Source organism: Notolabrus celidotus, chromosome 9, assembly GCF_009762535.1.
Source record: "Notolabrus celidotus isolate fNotCel1 chromosome 9, fNotCel1.pri, whole genome shotgun sequence".
In the NCBI taxonomy this organism is placed as follows: Eukaryota; Metazoa; Chordata; class Actinopteri; order Labriformes; family Labridae; genus Notolabrus; species Notolabrus celidotus.
The window spans coordinates 21,246,816-21,261,274 of record NC_048280.1 but is presented as its reverse complement, the minus strand read 5'-3'; the positions used below and the strand labels follow the sequence as shown (position 1 = coordinate 21,261,274).

Sequence of the window (14,459 nt, the reverse complement as noted above, 5' to 3'; positions counted from 1 at the left end):
CACTTTAATGAAAGTACACTTTTCTGTACCTACAGGTATAGACATCTGGCTCACGTCTTTTACCTTCAGGCCTGAGTTCTTGCGCATGCGCAGGCGTCCCATCCACATGTCTGTCAGCAGCATCTGACTGCAGGTGTGCGCGATGAAATCTCTGTGTTTTGCTGCTACAGCCAGCTGCAGGCAGGTGGCGTTGCTCCAGTTCTTCAGCTCATACGTCAGGAGCTTCATGGCCATCTGCTCGTCCTGTTTATAGGACTGGTCTAAGAGTTCCACTGCCAGCTGGCCGAACTCTCTAGGAAATTATATAGAGGACATATACAGACACGCAGGGACACGAAGAGAAATAGTAAAATACTTTGTTCAAATATTTACAAATCTGCGGAAAGTGGTCAAGGAATCACTGACTATCTGCACATACTGTAGAGAGATTAAATAAGCATACATACACTAACACAAAAACACACTTAGCTACTACATCTTTCATATCAACACAGCATGTAGACATAGCCAAGGCCAAACAGGATGGCATATCTAATTTCTTCAAGAGATGCGCAGTAGAGGGTCCAAATTCTCGTGGGTTACTATGTGTATCTTTTCCAAGGTGAGTGAGTCAGTATGCCTGTTTATCATTATAGCTGTAAAGTGATTTCAAAGAGCTTATTATAGAATCAATGAGCTAAAAATGAAATGAAAATTAGGCCCAAATATGTGTGAGATTTCTAAATATCGAGAGGTTATATGGCTGATGTAAAGACACACAAAAAAACACATAAACACTGAAAATCCTCAGATTCTTTCAAATTCTCAATACTGCAAAAGCACCAACCCCTCCAGACAATAAGAAACAAAATCAATACACCAAGTTAAGCTTCAACCTAATTTAAGCCTCTGAAGAAACTTTTCTCTAAACACACACACACACGCAAAAAGACACACTTACACTCACAAATTGCAGAACAATATTTCACACTACACTGGAAGCAATCTCTCCTGTGTGGTTTATTGTGTATAGCAAGGGACTCACACACTAAAGTATTTATAAAACAAGGCCTCACAAAGTCAAATAAACAGAGCAAATGTTTCTGTCGATGAAATAGAAAACACAAATATACCTCAAGTATTTATCTTTGTAGATGTCTTGGAGAGTTAAAGCTCCCCATAGAATGTAAACATTACTGTATGTACTTCTGCACATTATAGATAGCACGAGTTCTCACATATATCCCTTGAGTTGATACGTACACTCACATACACACATCCACATAAACAGCACAACCGCAAATTAAAACATAAAAATGTATGTAGTTAAAAAACCATCCAAGAGAGCAAGCTATATTCTCTATGGAAGATTAACTGGATGCTGAGTTAAACTCTGTGTATGTGTGTGTTTGTTTGTGTGTGTGTGTGTGTGTGTGTGTGTGTGTGTGTGTGTGTGTGTGTGTGTGTGTGTGTGTGTGTGTGTGTGCGTGTGTGCGTGTGTGCGTGTGTAGGGAGTTGAGGCTGATGTGGCTGCGCTTCATTTGCACATTCAAAACATTTTTTCACTAACTAAGTCATATAAATTGCCAGGATTTTCATCTAGGTGATTACCTTCATCTCAGATCCATATCCATAACTAACGATGATGCATGTTATTAGACATCTGTATGTATGTCACTTAAGCCCTACGGGAGCCGGAAGTAGACTGAAACAGGCCAGTTTGCTCAAAGGAAGGCATGTGTGTGTGTGTGTGTGTGTGTGTGTGTGTGTGTGTGTGTGTGTGTGTGTGTGTGTGTGTGTGTGTGTGTGTGTGTGTGTGTGTGCGTGCGTGTGTGTGTGTGTGTGCGTGCGTGTGCGTGCGTGTGTGTGTGTGTGTGTGTTTGTGTGTGTGTGTGTGTGTGTGTTTGTGTGTGTGTGTGTGTGTGTGTTTGTGCGTGTGGATATACACAGTATACAGGTGTATGCTGGGAGAAGATGAGCCTGTCTAGACTTACCACTCAAGTTTGTGTAAATCATTTAGTGCAGAAGCATTACTGAAAGGTCAGATCTGAAGAACAATACTATATTGAAATATTATATTTGTAACCAGAGAAGCTGAAATAGCAATGTGTCTATGTGTTTGTGTGAATGTGTGTTTGTGTGTGTGTGTGTTTGTGTGTGCATAATTCACACCACACACCTGGAGTTGTGGTTAAGCTCCTGAGAGATGTCATCCACCATGTCGTTCTCTGAGGCTTCGTGTGCCATCGCCTTACAAAGCTTACACGCCACCAATGCCTTGGCCATGGCCTCCTCGCCATGCTGCCAGAAGAACAACGCCATTTTCTGGCGTTTCATGAGCACGGCCCACACCATAAGCTCATGGAAGGGGAAAGGGAAGTGGTTAATTTCAGGGTCATCCAAGTCAATGTCCACCTCCTCCTCTCGTTTACGGGTTGTCTTCTGGCGTCCCCTGCGGATTGGCATGTCGTCCTAATGAAGATTAATAGAGTGAGTTAGGGTAAAGAAAGAGACAGCTATGTAGACATTCACAGCACCTAAGTGTCTTCAGTTAAAGCTGAGATTTATTTGGATGCATTCAGTCAAACCTTTGGGTTTCAAACCTAAATTATGGGAGAAAACCAAGAACCTGGATCACATTCAGCCGTTAAACTTTGACTCTAAAGGCCTTGTCCTTCTGTTTTGGCCGTGTTAGTCCTGTTGGGTTGTGTGTGGAGGTTAGATCACAGCAAGCATTTCCAAAATATATATTTTCTAAACCTGTTCACCATCCACATGATTAGGATTTGCCAAATGCTAAATCAGACTTTGGAAGACCGTTAAAAGGACAAAGCACAACAGAACACAATAATAGATTTAGTCTCACACACTATAAAAAAATATTTTAGTTAATTTTTATTTATTTATTTACTTTCTCTTTAATCTCTAGTGAAAAATAAGTCATTGAGTCTTGAGGTTGCCTCTCTGTCTCTGGAGAGATAGATACTACCAGTTAGTGTCTAAATGGCATTGCAGCAGCGGTATTGATCTCCAATAATTCACATTTTATCGATTAAGGACCACTGACAGCTGACCAATAACTGAGATCTGAGAAATGGCTTTCAGTGGCTCTTCAAGTGCTGCCCGCTTTGAGACAGGTTATGAGGATGTGTAGAAATATGATAATGGTACAGCGTTAAATCATCCAGTTGACAGTGACACCTATTTTTGAAAATTAAGGTTAACAGCAGCACTTCATGAAACATGCCTCTGATGCCATACTGATTTCATAAAAATCTGGATCACAGAAAGATGTCAAGACATTAAGGTGAAGACAAAAACAAAGTGAGAACTCCTACTGGCGGGCAGACAGATATCACACAGGCGGACGTACAAAGGAACGGACAGCCATGCACATTTGATATGAATACCTCAGAGAAAACTGTGTGACACATGCTGTGATGAAAGCTTTATGATGTGGATAGTTCATGGTGTGTACTCCATGGGTACATACGAGTACACAGCACATATATTATGTAATTCTATTAGGTAAGTCATTACCTATTCAGCTAAGTGGGCCGTTCTGACATGTTTAATTAGAGTTGTATACATTTATGCTGTCTGTGACCTTAAAACAGTTATGCATCTATGCATTTTGTCTTCATAGTCCTTAAGTCAGTGGTTAAATTTAAGTGGAAATAGATTTGTACAAGGTATTGTGAAATGTATCATTCACTGTATTAGAAACCAAGCCTTCAATTGGCTGAACGTGTATACAGATTGCTGGTAAAATTAATTAAATGTGCCTCTAGGTCTTCCTTTCAAAGACTGTGAGACACACTGCCCACACTTAACAACTATTTTTAATTAAAAGATTCTGTAGAGTGGCTTTACATTGAACACTTTATGAGGGAGAAGACTGTGTTTTTGATGAGGAGAGAAGAACAGAGAAGGAATGACTGAATAACAGCTTTGATGAGAGCAACACTCACCTCCATCCCCAGCAGTTTCAAGGCTTTGGGCTAGAAAAGCAACACAAACATTAACAAATAGAACAAGACTTTGTGACTTTTATAGAGTGGTTCACTCTATAAGCACAAAACACACAGATGGACAGACTCACTCTTAGATGAGCAGAAATATTCCTCTTCAGGAATTCACTTTCAGTTTAATTGCATTACAATGTCAACAACAATGAAGGATTTGGTGCTTGTGTGGTAAACAGGGGGCTATACGACCGTCTACAATCTCTAATGGCTGGGTGTTTTTGCGTGTGTTTGAAGCAGAGTGTGTTTGTGCTTTTGGTACAGTACTGTGTATCCGTATTAAAGCAGGGCATGTATGAATTATGCATTCATGAGCCATCATCCGAGTTGATATAAATAGCACAGGTCTCCTGTGGGGATTTTCATATCTGCATCTATTTTCAAGCTTTGTTCTAAGTTAACATGTGTTTGCATGCTTGCATGCTTGCACGCGTGTGTGTGGGGGTGCGTGAGCGTGAAAATGTGATCGCACATTTATTTCATCACATTTTGCCTCTTTGCTCAGTCTCTGCCCCTTTTTTTGCGTTGCTTTATCTGTGTCTTTCCAGCTGCTTTGTTGCTGCCAAGGCAGGCATACAATAGATAAACAGGCACATGAAGACCCACATACACATACTCACAAACACACACTCAAACATACAAACATAAAGGTGAACCATTAAGCAGAAATATGGTGTTTCAGACACAGCTGTGTAAACATCTTTTTTCATCACACCTGTGGCGTTGTGTGAGGTATTAAGGCAGAGTGAGAGGGTTTCAGGTCAGAACAGAGCATGATCATAAACATTAGGATGTGCAGTATGTGTGCTGTACAACACACAAACAGCAAACACTACAGCATGTGATTTCAATGATCAGTCCCTCCCTGGTTGAAGGTCTTCTAATCAGTGAGATGACTGTCTGCAGTGGTTGTAATGAAGTGTGAATATTCTTATGGGGAGTTATGATGGCACATGATGAAGAGCCGCTGCTATAGATGATTGATTTGTTGCGTTAGTTGATAATAGCCTGTGATATGCTGTCACTCTACTTGATATGGAAATAATGGATCACAGGAAGACCACTCTGAGACTGGATCATAGGAGCGAATGATTTCAGAGGATTTATGGACAGCTCCTCATGTGTTTTTCTTTTTTTATGGTTGTATCCATCTTTTAGGCTGTCAGGCTGAACTCTGTAGATTTATATGACCTCCATGCATTACTTAAGCTAGCAGTTGCACCTTGAAGACAACCATGTCCTGCCATTTCATTGAAACCTTCCCCAAGAACAGTTTTGAATCTTGAAAATATGTAAAAACATCATTCAACATAGTATACTATAAACTAATATCTATACTCCTAGCTACAAATAATCACAGTTGCAAAGTTTAAATGTGTTACCTGCTTATATAGCCATTTCAAAAGTAACAAAATGTATATGTACATGCTAATTTACCAATCAACATGTAGAAGTTTGCTCTTGAGTACAAAATACCTTCTTAACACTACATTCATTTGTTCATGTTAACAAAAGGGATTTATTTCACTAACAGTAGTTGTTTGATTAATGACACTTAAAGCTCCCACACTAGTATTAAAATGCATTAAATGTCGGGGTGCGTATGCAGGTGAGGTTCAGTCACTTACCCTTTTAGGTCCAAAAAGGTTGTGGTACAGAGTTCTGAATCTCTTCCTGGTGTAGTTGCAGCGATAAGCCCCGCCCATGAGGTATTCGATGACCAGTCCGATGTCGATGAGACTGATGCGGTAGTCTGGTGGCAGGTTTCCCTGGAAAATCAGACAGTGTTAACATGCAACAACCCACGCCAAATAGTCTATGAGGGAGGGTTCAAAAGAGGGAAACACAAGAACAAAACAAATCACACGGTCAGACACACTCACTTCACAAAATCCATATCAAACTGTTTTTGGCTAAGAAAGGAAAAACGTGATTATCGGATTCACCTTGAAGTAGATCCAACTGAACCCTGGATATTCTCGCTTGGAAAGAACACACATTGTCAGTGAGTAAACTGCACGGTAAGCAAAGAGCAGGGGAAATGAGATACACAGAGACTCTCAGGCAAGATCTCTCTTCCAGCCTCTCAAAAACATTATCATAACCAGACAGTGGTTTAGTTTATGCTTTTGTGATCTGAATTATTTAAAAGTATGTCAAGCTTGGAGCTTCAGCTTAAATCTGGAACTATCCCTCTTATCTCCTAAATGTTTGAACTAAAATCTGGTCCCAGGTATTAGTACCAAAAGCTATCATGAAAATACATCTTCAGATTCATAGCTTATGCTCTTGAGGAGAAATAATGACGAGAGAATGAAAATCTCAGTAGTATTATGATTCATAGAGAGGATAAAGTATCTGAAGACAATTACAAAGGATGTAAAAAATTTAATGATTGTCATAATTTCCACTCAGGGAATTAATGAGATCTTCTCAAGGAGGTTCAATGCAGTCTTGAAGAGTGGGAAAGGAGGATAAAGTAGTAATGTCTCATTAGCCTGGAAGAGAGGGGCATGGAGAAGCAGAAAGGCAGCTATTAATGCTGGAGCGGAGAAGCATTAATGAACAGCAATCTATTCATGTGATGACTATAACCATATCAGCACTTACTGCTCCTCAATGTGCCCTCAACGTCAACCCTAGATCCTGCAGTCATTACCCTGGACCCCGGCTGTTCCTTTGAGCTACACCAATTACCTGATATGTCTTTACACCTTCTTCTATCTCCACTCAGGTGTGAGATCCTAGAAATCCTCCCTGACATCCTCATCCATAGCCTATCCTCATATCCAAAGAGTCAGGGTCTTTGGTGGTAAAGCCTGAAAACCCCTGAAGGGTAATTGATCGACTTTGAGTACAGCAAGAGACAGCTTGTCTCTATACATCCACATTTCAAAGTAAACATACAATCCTTCACCTCCTCCTCGTGGTACTGATATGAGGAGTTCAAAATGCACCAGTCAGCGGTCAGTCAGGGCCCCTTTTAGTTCCCAGCAGTGTTAAGCTCAAGCTATTTAAACTGTTTTTTTACACCTTGTGTGAACACACTCTAAGCTTATAGCACTGCCGTTTTTGAAGGGGAGGCTGACCAACTGAAACCTTCTTTCTAGCCTTCAGTACGTCATATATCTAACATTTAAACCAACTACTCCGACAGATGCTTAGGTGTTATTTATCCAAGAAACGTATGAAAAACAATCAAATTATTTACAATACAGTCTTGAAATGTATGATGTAATACACACACATAAAATCAGTTCTTGTGTGAGCTGATAAACTACAAATACACTCCCCTATATCAACTTTTAAAGAGCAAAGAAAGTTAAACTCCACGGAAAAAGTCTCAATTTCGAGACACAGGTCACAAAGTGTATTACTACCAGCTTTTTTTATACAAAACCGCACTTTTTACTTCCTCTATTGGAAATCCAAATTTTGCTCTGACAGCTGTAGTCCGCAAGCCAATCTCCATTATTCTCTGCTTTCAGCCTTTTTCCTTTCTTCACATAATCTAATAAACGGACCAGATTGAACCTGGGAGCAAAATTCACCGGCTCTCACAGCTGTAAACACGACACCTACTAAACATCTGTACAAAAATAAGAGAACCCAACTCCCAACATTACAACGACACATCCTGCGGAGAAGAGTGAGAAAAAGAGAAAACAAGCAATGACGTGACTCATGACTCAACCCGAGGATAGCAGTTGAATCTAATTAGCATCATACTATGATACAACAACGACACGAAAAGCACTCAGCTACACTAAACACACAGCTCTGCCAAGAAAAGATGGGGACGTTTTGCCATGCACTACAGTTTGTGTTCGGCATGTGTGAAAGCAGCGCGTTGATGTTTCATAAAATATACACTGCATATTTTCTCTGCAGAGACTTGTGTTCATAGTTGTGCTTAAAGACAGAGAAGACGAGGAGGGGGAGTTATTACTACACTGAGCTTCTTTAGTAACTCCCAGAGGAGCATGCAGCATTACTTTAATCAGTAACACTTTCATTAATGAACACCTTTCAGTGCTAAAGGTGGTACTGCTGACCTCTCCATCATCCCTGAGAACTGGGATCACTGCTAATTGGTGTGCAGACATGTTCTGAATGTAAGATTTGTCGTTTTTTCTTGCAATAAACACCAAGATGCTTAAGAGGATGTGAGCGTAAGTAATAAACACTGTATTGTGATTGCTTCAGTGGATTTAAACAGGTGCAGAAAAAGATGATTTCACTTTTTCATCCTTTCAAACACAATCACACATCTTGATTCACAATGTAAGTCAAGGGAAAACCCAGTTTCACTACTCGGAGAACCCTACGATACAATTTATCAAAAGACAGCACTTAAAAGTGACATTAAAGATGTAAATAAAAACAGACATGAATAAATTGTTGGTGTCTACTAAGTTCTTTCTTCTCAGCCAGTTCCACTAGAGCCCCTGCTGGCTCAAACTCAAGTTCTGTGGATAAAGCGATGTTTAATACATGTAGTGTTTGTTTACCACGGAAGTGCATGCCTTCGAGAAAGAACAGAGTAAACTGCAGAAGAGTCATGACAGAGATGGAAGTCGTGCATAGCTCTACACAGCCACTGCAGCCTGTAACTCCAGCTGGAAGAGAAGAGCTGGCCTCTTTTGCAGTTAACAGCAACTAGAGCAACCCAAATGTATACCCGCAAAATCCATCCAACAAATGAAACAACAACAACAAAGAACACACACACTGCAAAGAAAGCAGCTGGAACTAGTCAAACTTTCTCTTTAATATAGACATTCAAGCCAACATTCCCATACAGAGTGTCTGAACAGCCATGGAGCTAAATGGACAGCAGCGATGGTCATACCTTTTTGACATCTCTGACAAGATGGTACAGCGTGTTGGACGGTCCATGTCTCTGTTGGAAAAAAATAAAATCATGTAAGGACTTAATTGCAATCACTGAAAACATTTAGAATCCCTCAGGGCTAAATTGACCCTGCTCACTATGCAGTTAATAACAAGCAGCATGCTATTAATTGTGTAAATAACTGAAACTCATTATCACAACTACTGTATTTGCAAAGGAAGGATGGTCCCTTGTGTTTTGCTACAACATTATACCTCTTTTATTTACATCGTTCTTTTTTTGCATTCATTTTTACCGTGTTGTAAAGCTCTTCCAGCCTGGAGAGAGTGAGGAAACGATGCATACTGACACCATTTTCAATCAGCAGCTTAACAAAGTCCACTCTGTCCAGAACTAAGGCATCCAGCATTGCCTGCTCCAGGGAACCGACCTACAGTGAGTGGGAGGAGGATACATAAACTGATGATACCAAACGCGGCCCACACTGTACACTACAAACTATACACAAGCAATGTATGGAAACAAGTATAGCTACAGTGATGTGTTATGTAAGGATTTTACACAACATGTTAGAGGAGCTGCATTAAATGAGTTAACATGTATTTTGATTCTCATATATATTTACTTCTTTGTTTTACCTGTTATACATTTCTATATCACAACACATCCATTCATATCAGTGATAATATTACTTAGGACTGTAAACAAATATCAGTTATCTTCAAGACAAATATTACAATAATAATGTGCTACAAGGTCTTTTTAGGCAGGACAGTATACCATATTATTAGTATCAGGGAGATAACCCCAAAAAACACATGCCCTCTGATTATGATCCATATTTCTGCTGCAGTGTGTGTGTTTATGGTTCTTACGGGCCACTGCTGTCCGTAGATGAAGATCTGACTGCGGGCAATGTCCACTCTGTTCCACGCCAGAGCCAAGCTCAGCTGGTCAGGAGCTGAAGCATTGGCACCTATGAGAGGATACCAGAGAATGCGGAGACAATGTTATATTTCTGGCAACAGGGTTACTCAGGCAATGAAACGTCTGTTACAAGAATGCTACGTTGTTTACTTTAAGTACTAAATACTTTTGTTGTTGAAAATGCATTAGTATTGATTGAGTTTTAATTTGTCTGTCAAATTTTGTATGACACAGTGTGTGACAATGTTCATATCGGATGTCATATTTATATTCATAGTTGACAGATTCATAAAAATAAAAGCTTCAGTACTTTGTTCCCATTTCAACAATTTACCAAAATGTTGTTTAAAAAAAACAAGTTATGACATACAGTGACCACCTTCACACATGAAAATAATAATAAAAAACAAAGCCTCATAAACATCAAGTCTTTGCTTGGCTTTCTTCAGAACTGTTGTAATGTTGACCCTCCTAGAGCTGTGGAGCCTGTGCTGCAGACTAATGATGGCTGGCTCCCTTGATTGAAGTGCTCAGGGCTGTAGAGAGTTCTAACTACAGGCTTGGTGGATTTTTGTTTTATAATTAAAAATTTGTCTTTTCATTTTGTTTCTGTTTTCAGAGAGGGTGATGTTTTCAGCTTTTCCTCTGATGTATCACGGTATTTAACGCTCCATCTCACCTCCTCATAAAACTTTAAATACTTTAAAAACTTTCTGTGATTTGTTGTCAGTGAACATTACTTAGTGCTGAGCTTGCAACATCAACATGTGTGTGATGTGACAAAACAACAGTTCATACGACAAAGAGTGAAGAAGAAAACAAAACAGCTGATCCTGACAACAAAATATGAAAAAGTGTCATTCTGAGCAGATTTGATTTGTTTATTAAAATGGGATGAAGAAAGCAGGATTACAGGATTGTAAACTGATTCTAAGGAAATCAAAAAATGATTAGATGGCATTTCTGTTAAAAGGTCAATTCTGTCATTACTGAGTCAGCTTAACTCAATGTCATAATTGTTTATTTAAGAACAGGTTGGCTGATATATATTATGTTATTTTTTGTTTATTTGGTAATTCGAAAAACACATTCAAAATTTTGAAGAAGACTGTAATGAATTTTAGGAAGTTTTTAGCCAAAAGATACTGGTGAAATTGGGCCCCGGTATCTCAAATATTACCTAATGTAGGTATTCTCATAATAGGAGCCTGGAAAGTATGAAAAGTTCATATATTAGATAATCTCATCTTAAAGATATAACATTCCCATTTTTATTTCCATCCACTGGCTGCAAAACTGTAACCATAACAAAAATCTTAAAGCTGTTTGCAAACTACCATTAAACAAAAAGAAGAAGCAAGCTTAGTGATAGGCAGATTAAATTGGCGTGGTGTTGTATGCAGAGACTTCTGTGGTCATGACTATGTTCACACATGCAGGCAAGAGTGACCCAAATCTGATGATGATCTCATCTGTTTTTTGACCAAAGATTGAACAGCACAGGTAGCATAGAATCTGATCTTACAAATAAGATTTGGGTCACCTTTATATGCAATGGAGGTAGTTCTTCCTCCTCACTATCACCTGCTCATAGATTTTTCGACTTCCACTGCACATCAATTTCACACAAAGCCGTAAACCATGCCAAAGTCAGTGACAGCCAAGTTTACTTCTGTGAACACTGTGCAGGGTGTGACATCTATTTTGTTCTTTTGCAAAGGTGGGTCAATTCAGAACTGTGACAAGTTCACACGGGAATCTGACACAGGCCACATTTAAATAAGTAATGTGAATAGCCAAACAAAAAAACATGTTCTGTGTGGAACTCGAAGGGAAAAATAAACAAAATGTCAAATGTGAACTTTGGCTGGTAAAATCGTACAACAGCCAGAGTCAACAGTCCATCAAGAAAAACTGCAAAACTGAGGAAGCAGCTAAACTGCACAGTTGTTACAAACTGCAATAAAAAAACCCATCTCTGGTGAGACAAGTTGTGAAAGAAGTGATTGGGTGATGTCTTTAAATAATGGTTGAATATTTCCCAGTGATTATTATGCAAAAGCATTTTTGTTTGAAATGCCACCCTCTAGTATTTTTTTAGTTCAAAACACATGAGCAGAAGAAAATAAACAGGCACAGAAAGAAACTGTCACTTTAAATCCAACCTCAGAAAGAAACTGTCACTTTAAATCCAAACCTCTCTTTTCTGACCTTGTTAGTGATGCACAATCCAATACAAACATCCCTGTCTGTAAAGATGAAGATGAATATGCTTTGAAATTGACCGATGAGATCTAGCACAAAAACACAGTGCGCTCTTCACATTAATAATTTACCTGCACACTGGGAGGAGTTACCTAAAATGAAAACGATAAAGTAACAATTCCCCTATAGAGCCTCCTGAAAAATTCACTATAATTATAGTATAATGCTAATCCCTTGTGTGTAGACAAGACTGGGTAATTTTTAATAAGCACACCAGCATTACCACTTAAAGGCCTGTGCAGCATCACTGGGGCTTAATGTTCAGACAGAGAGAGAGGTCTGCTAATGAGATGCAGAGCCGACTAATAAGAGCTTAAGATGAGGTGTGTGTACACTAAGAGGTAGGGTGGCCTTGCTTTATCAAAGGTTTGTGGCTTTATTCTGTTGCCTGCAGGGAGGTGGAACTGCTGCCAACTGACTTTATAGACCCAATCATTAGGACAATAACTACTTCAGTCCATCTATAAGACCAAACTCACCCCTCTTTTACACCATGCATCTTCTGCTGCACTTTCCTTTCTGCTCTGTAACTTCCCCCTTCTCTAAATGTCTCTCATTCTCTAACTCAGGCTTACACACTCAACCCTTTTATTCAGTTTTTTTCTCTCTTTCTTTTCCAGCTCTTCCTCTGTTCTCCCCTCACTGCATGTTCCTCACCGTGCTGTGCCTTGTTGAGCTCCAGGCTGTAGCTTAGTTCTTCACCAAAGAAGCCTAATCCAGCATTTTGAAAAAGCTCTCAGGCAGGATGTGACTGATTTCATTTTACACTAAAAGCCTTAACGAGTCTCATTCATGCAGCAGCAGAATGAGACCTGCATGTAAATGACCCTCATGCTGTTTACTATAGAGCATTTTTCACCCCCTTTTCTTCTCAGTGATCCTCGCTCATCCTTTCATTTCCTTTAATTTCCTTTTCTTATTTCCTCTTGTCTTTCTTTATTTCCCCATTCCTCCACATGCCATTCCTATCACAATGTGAAATGAGATGAATAGATAAGCGCTGAAAAGTGAGGAGAAATTATGGCTTAACAGATGGAGTTGACAGAGTATGTGATGGAGACATGTGTACATAGTGAAGATTACAGAGCGAGAGAGCGAGAGTCTGCGGGTGAAGAACATGGAGTGATGCATGGGCAGAAGAAATAATGCATCTTGACTACTACACATCAATTATGTAAAACACTCTCCCACTCCAAATTCACTTGTTCAGTCTCTGTCTCACTCTCCTTGGAATGAAATGATTCTCTGAGGAGCAATTCTTGGGAAAGCCAATCATATGCATTGAATTACTAAGCAGTCTCTGGGGGCTCTCTGTCTCTCTGTACACATCTGTGATTGTGTTCCTTCTGTGTTCACATGTACAGGTGTTTGAGGTAGTGTACATGCAGATTCCAGTGAGCCCCACCAACGTCATATTCCTTGAGGAGGCAAGAGCGAAATGATCAACGGAAGACACTGGACAGCCAATTGAATGTATGGATCTGTGTGTGAGTGTATGTATGTGTGTGTGTGGCTGGGGCTATTGGAAAAATAGAGTCAGAAATAAGATAGAGGGAGAGAAACATTGGTGTTTGAGTTTCATTTCCCACCCAATGTTGCCTGATTCATCATCCTTAGCTGTTGCTGCACAACATTTTGTTACAGTGTAAGGACTGCAGCTAATGCTAACCGAAAGTCTACCATCTCTTTGATTGATTGATTGATTGATTGATTGATTGATTGATTGATTGATTGATTGATTGATTGATTGATTGATTGATTGATTGATTGATTCATTCATTCATTCATTCATTCATTCATTCATTCATTCATTCATTCATTCATTATTTTAATGATACACAGCCAAGCTGGTGGAATTTGATTTCAGTACAGCTGCGGGTTCCAACATTACATTTAATAATAGACATAGAAACATAATTGTACATGTAGATGTAACATTTCAAAAACAATAAATACAAGGGCCACGCCTAATCCTTGGTGTTTAGAGTTCAGAGTTAATAAAGTTGATTGCAAGGGGAATAAAACTGTTTTATAAAACGGGTTGTTTTGGAGGCATTTGTCCTGTACGTAGAGCCTCCCAGAGGGCAGCAGCTGGAAGGCATAGTGTGCACGGTGAGTGGGATCAGAGATGATCTTACCAGCTCTGCGCAGTGACCGTTTGCGGTGGAGTGATTCAAGGGATGGTAGGGGGGAGCCAGTAATTTTGGATGCCCTTTTTCTGTCGTTCCTTAAGTTTGTGCTGCTGCTATCATGCTGAGTGATCAATTGAGTTGCACTTTAAAAATGGGAGGGAAACCAAGATAATTGTGAATCTTTCAATGACTTATGTAGAAGTTTTATAACGGCTGTGTGACATCGCTGGTGAACAGGGTGTAAAGATATAAGAATACAAGCCACACTGTAAGCAA

General features: G+C 39.6%; 1 protein-coding gene across 4 annotated transcripts in view; it reads right to left on the bottom strand.

The window, feature by feature from the left end:
• trpm3 (transient receptor potential cation channel, subfamily M, member 3) overlaps positions 1-14,459 on the bottom strand; it is a 158,522-nt gene that overhangs the window by 19,878 nt on the left and 124,185 nt on the right. For 3 of the 4 annotated variants that reach the window (XM_034692533.1, XM_034692530.1, XM_034692531.1), the window contains 7 exons: positions 9,735-9,835; positions 9,155-9,289; positions 8,857-8,907; positions 5,633-5,773; positions 3,951-3,980; positions 2,159-2,451; positions 64-292 (listed from right to left, as the gene is read on the bottom strand). In XM_034692533.1, coding sequence (XP_034548424.1) covers positions 64-292; positions 2,159-2,451; positions 3,951-3,980; positions 5,633-5,773; positions 8,857-8,907; positions 9,155-9,289; positions 9,735-9,835 — 980 coding nt within the window. Of the gene's footprint in view, positions 1-63; positions 293-2,158; positions 2,452-3,950; positions 3,981-5,632; positions 5,774-8,751; positions 8,908-9,154; positions 9,290-9,734; positions 9,836-14,459 lie in introns of those variants that run through there. The other variant, XM_034692532.1, reaches the window with a different exon arrangement.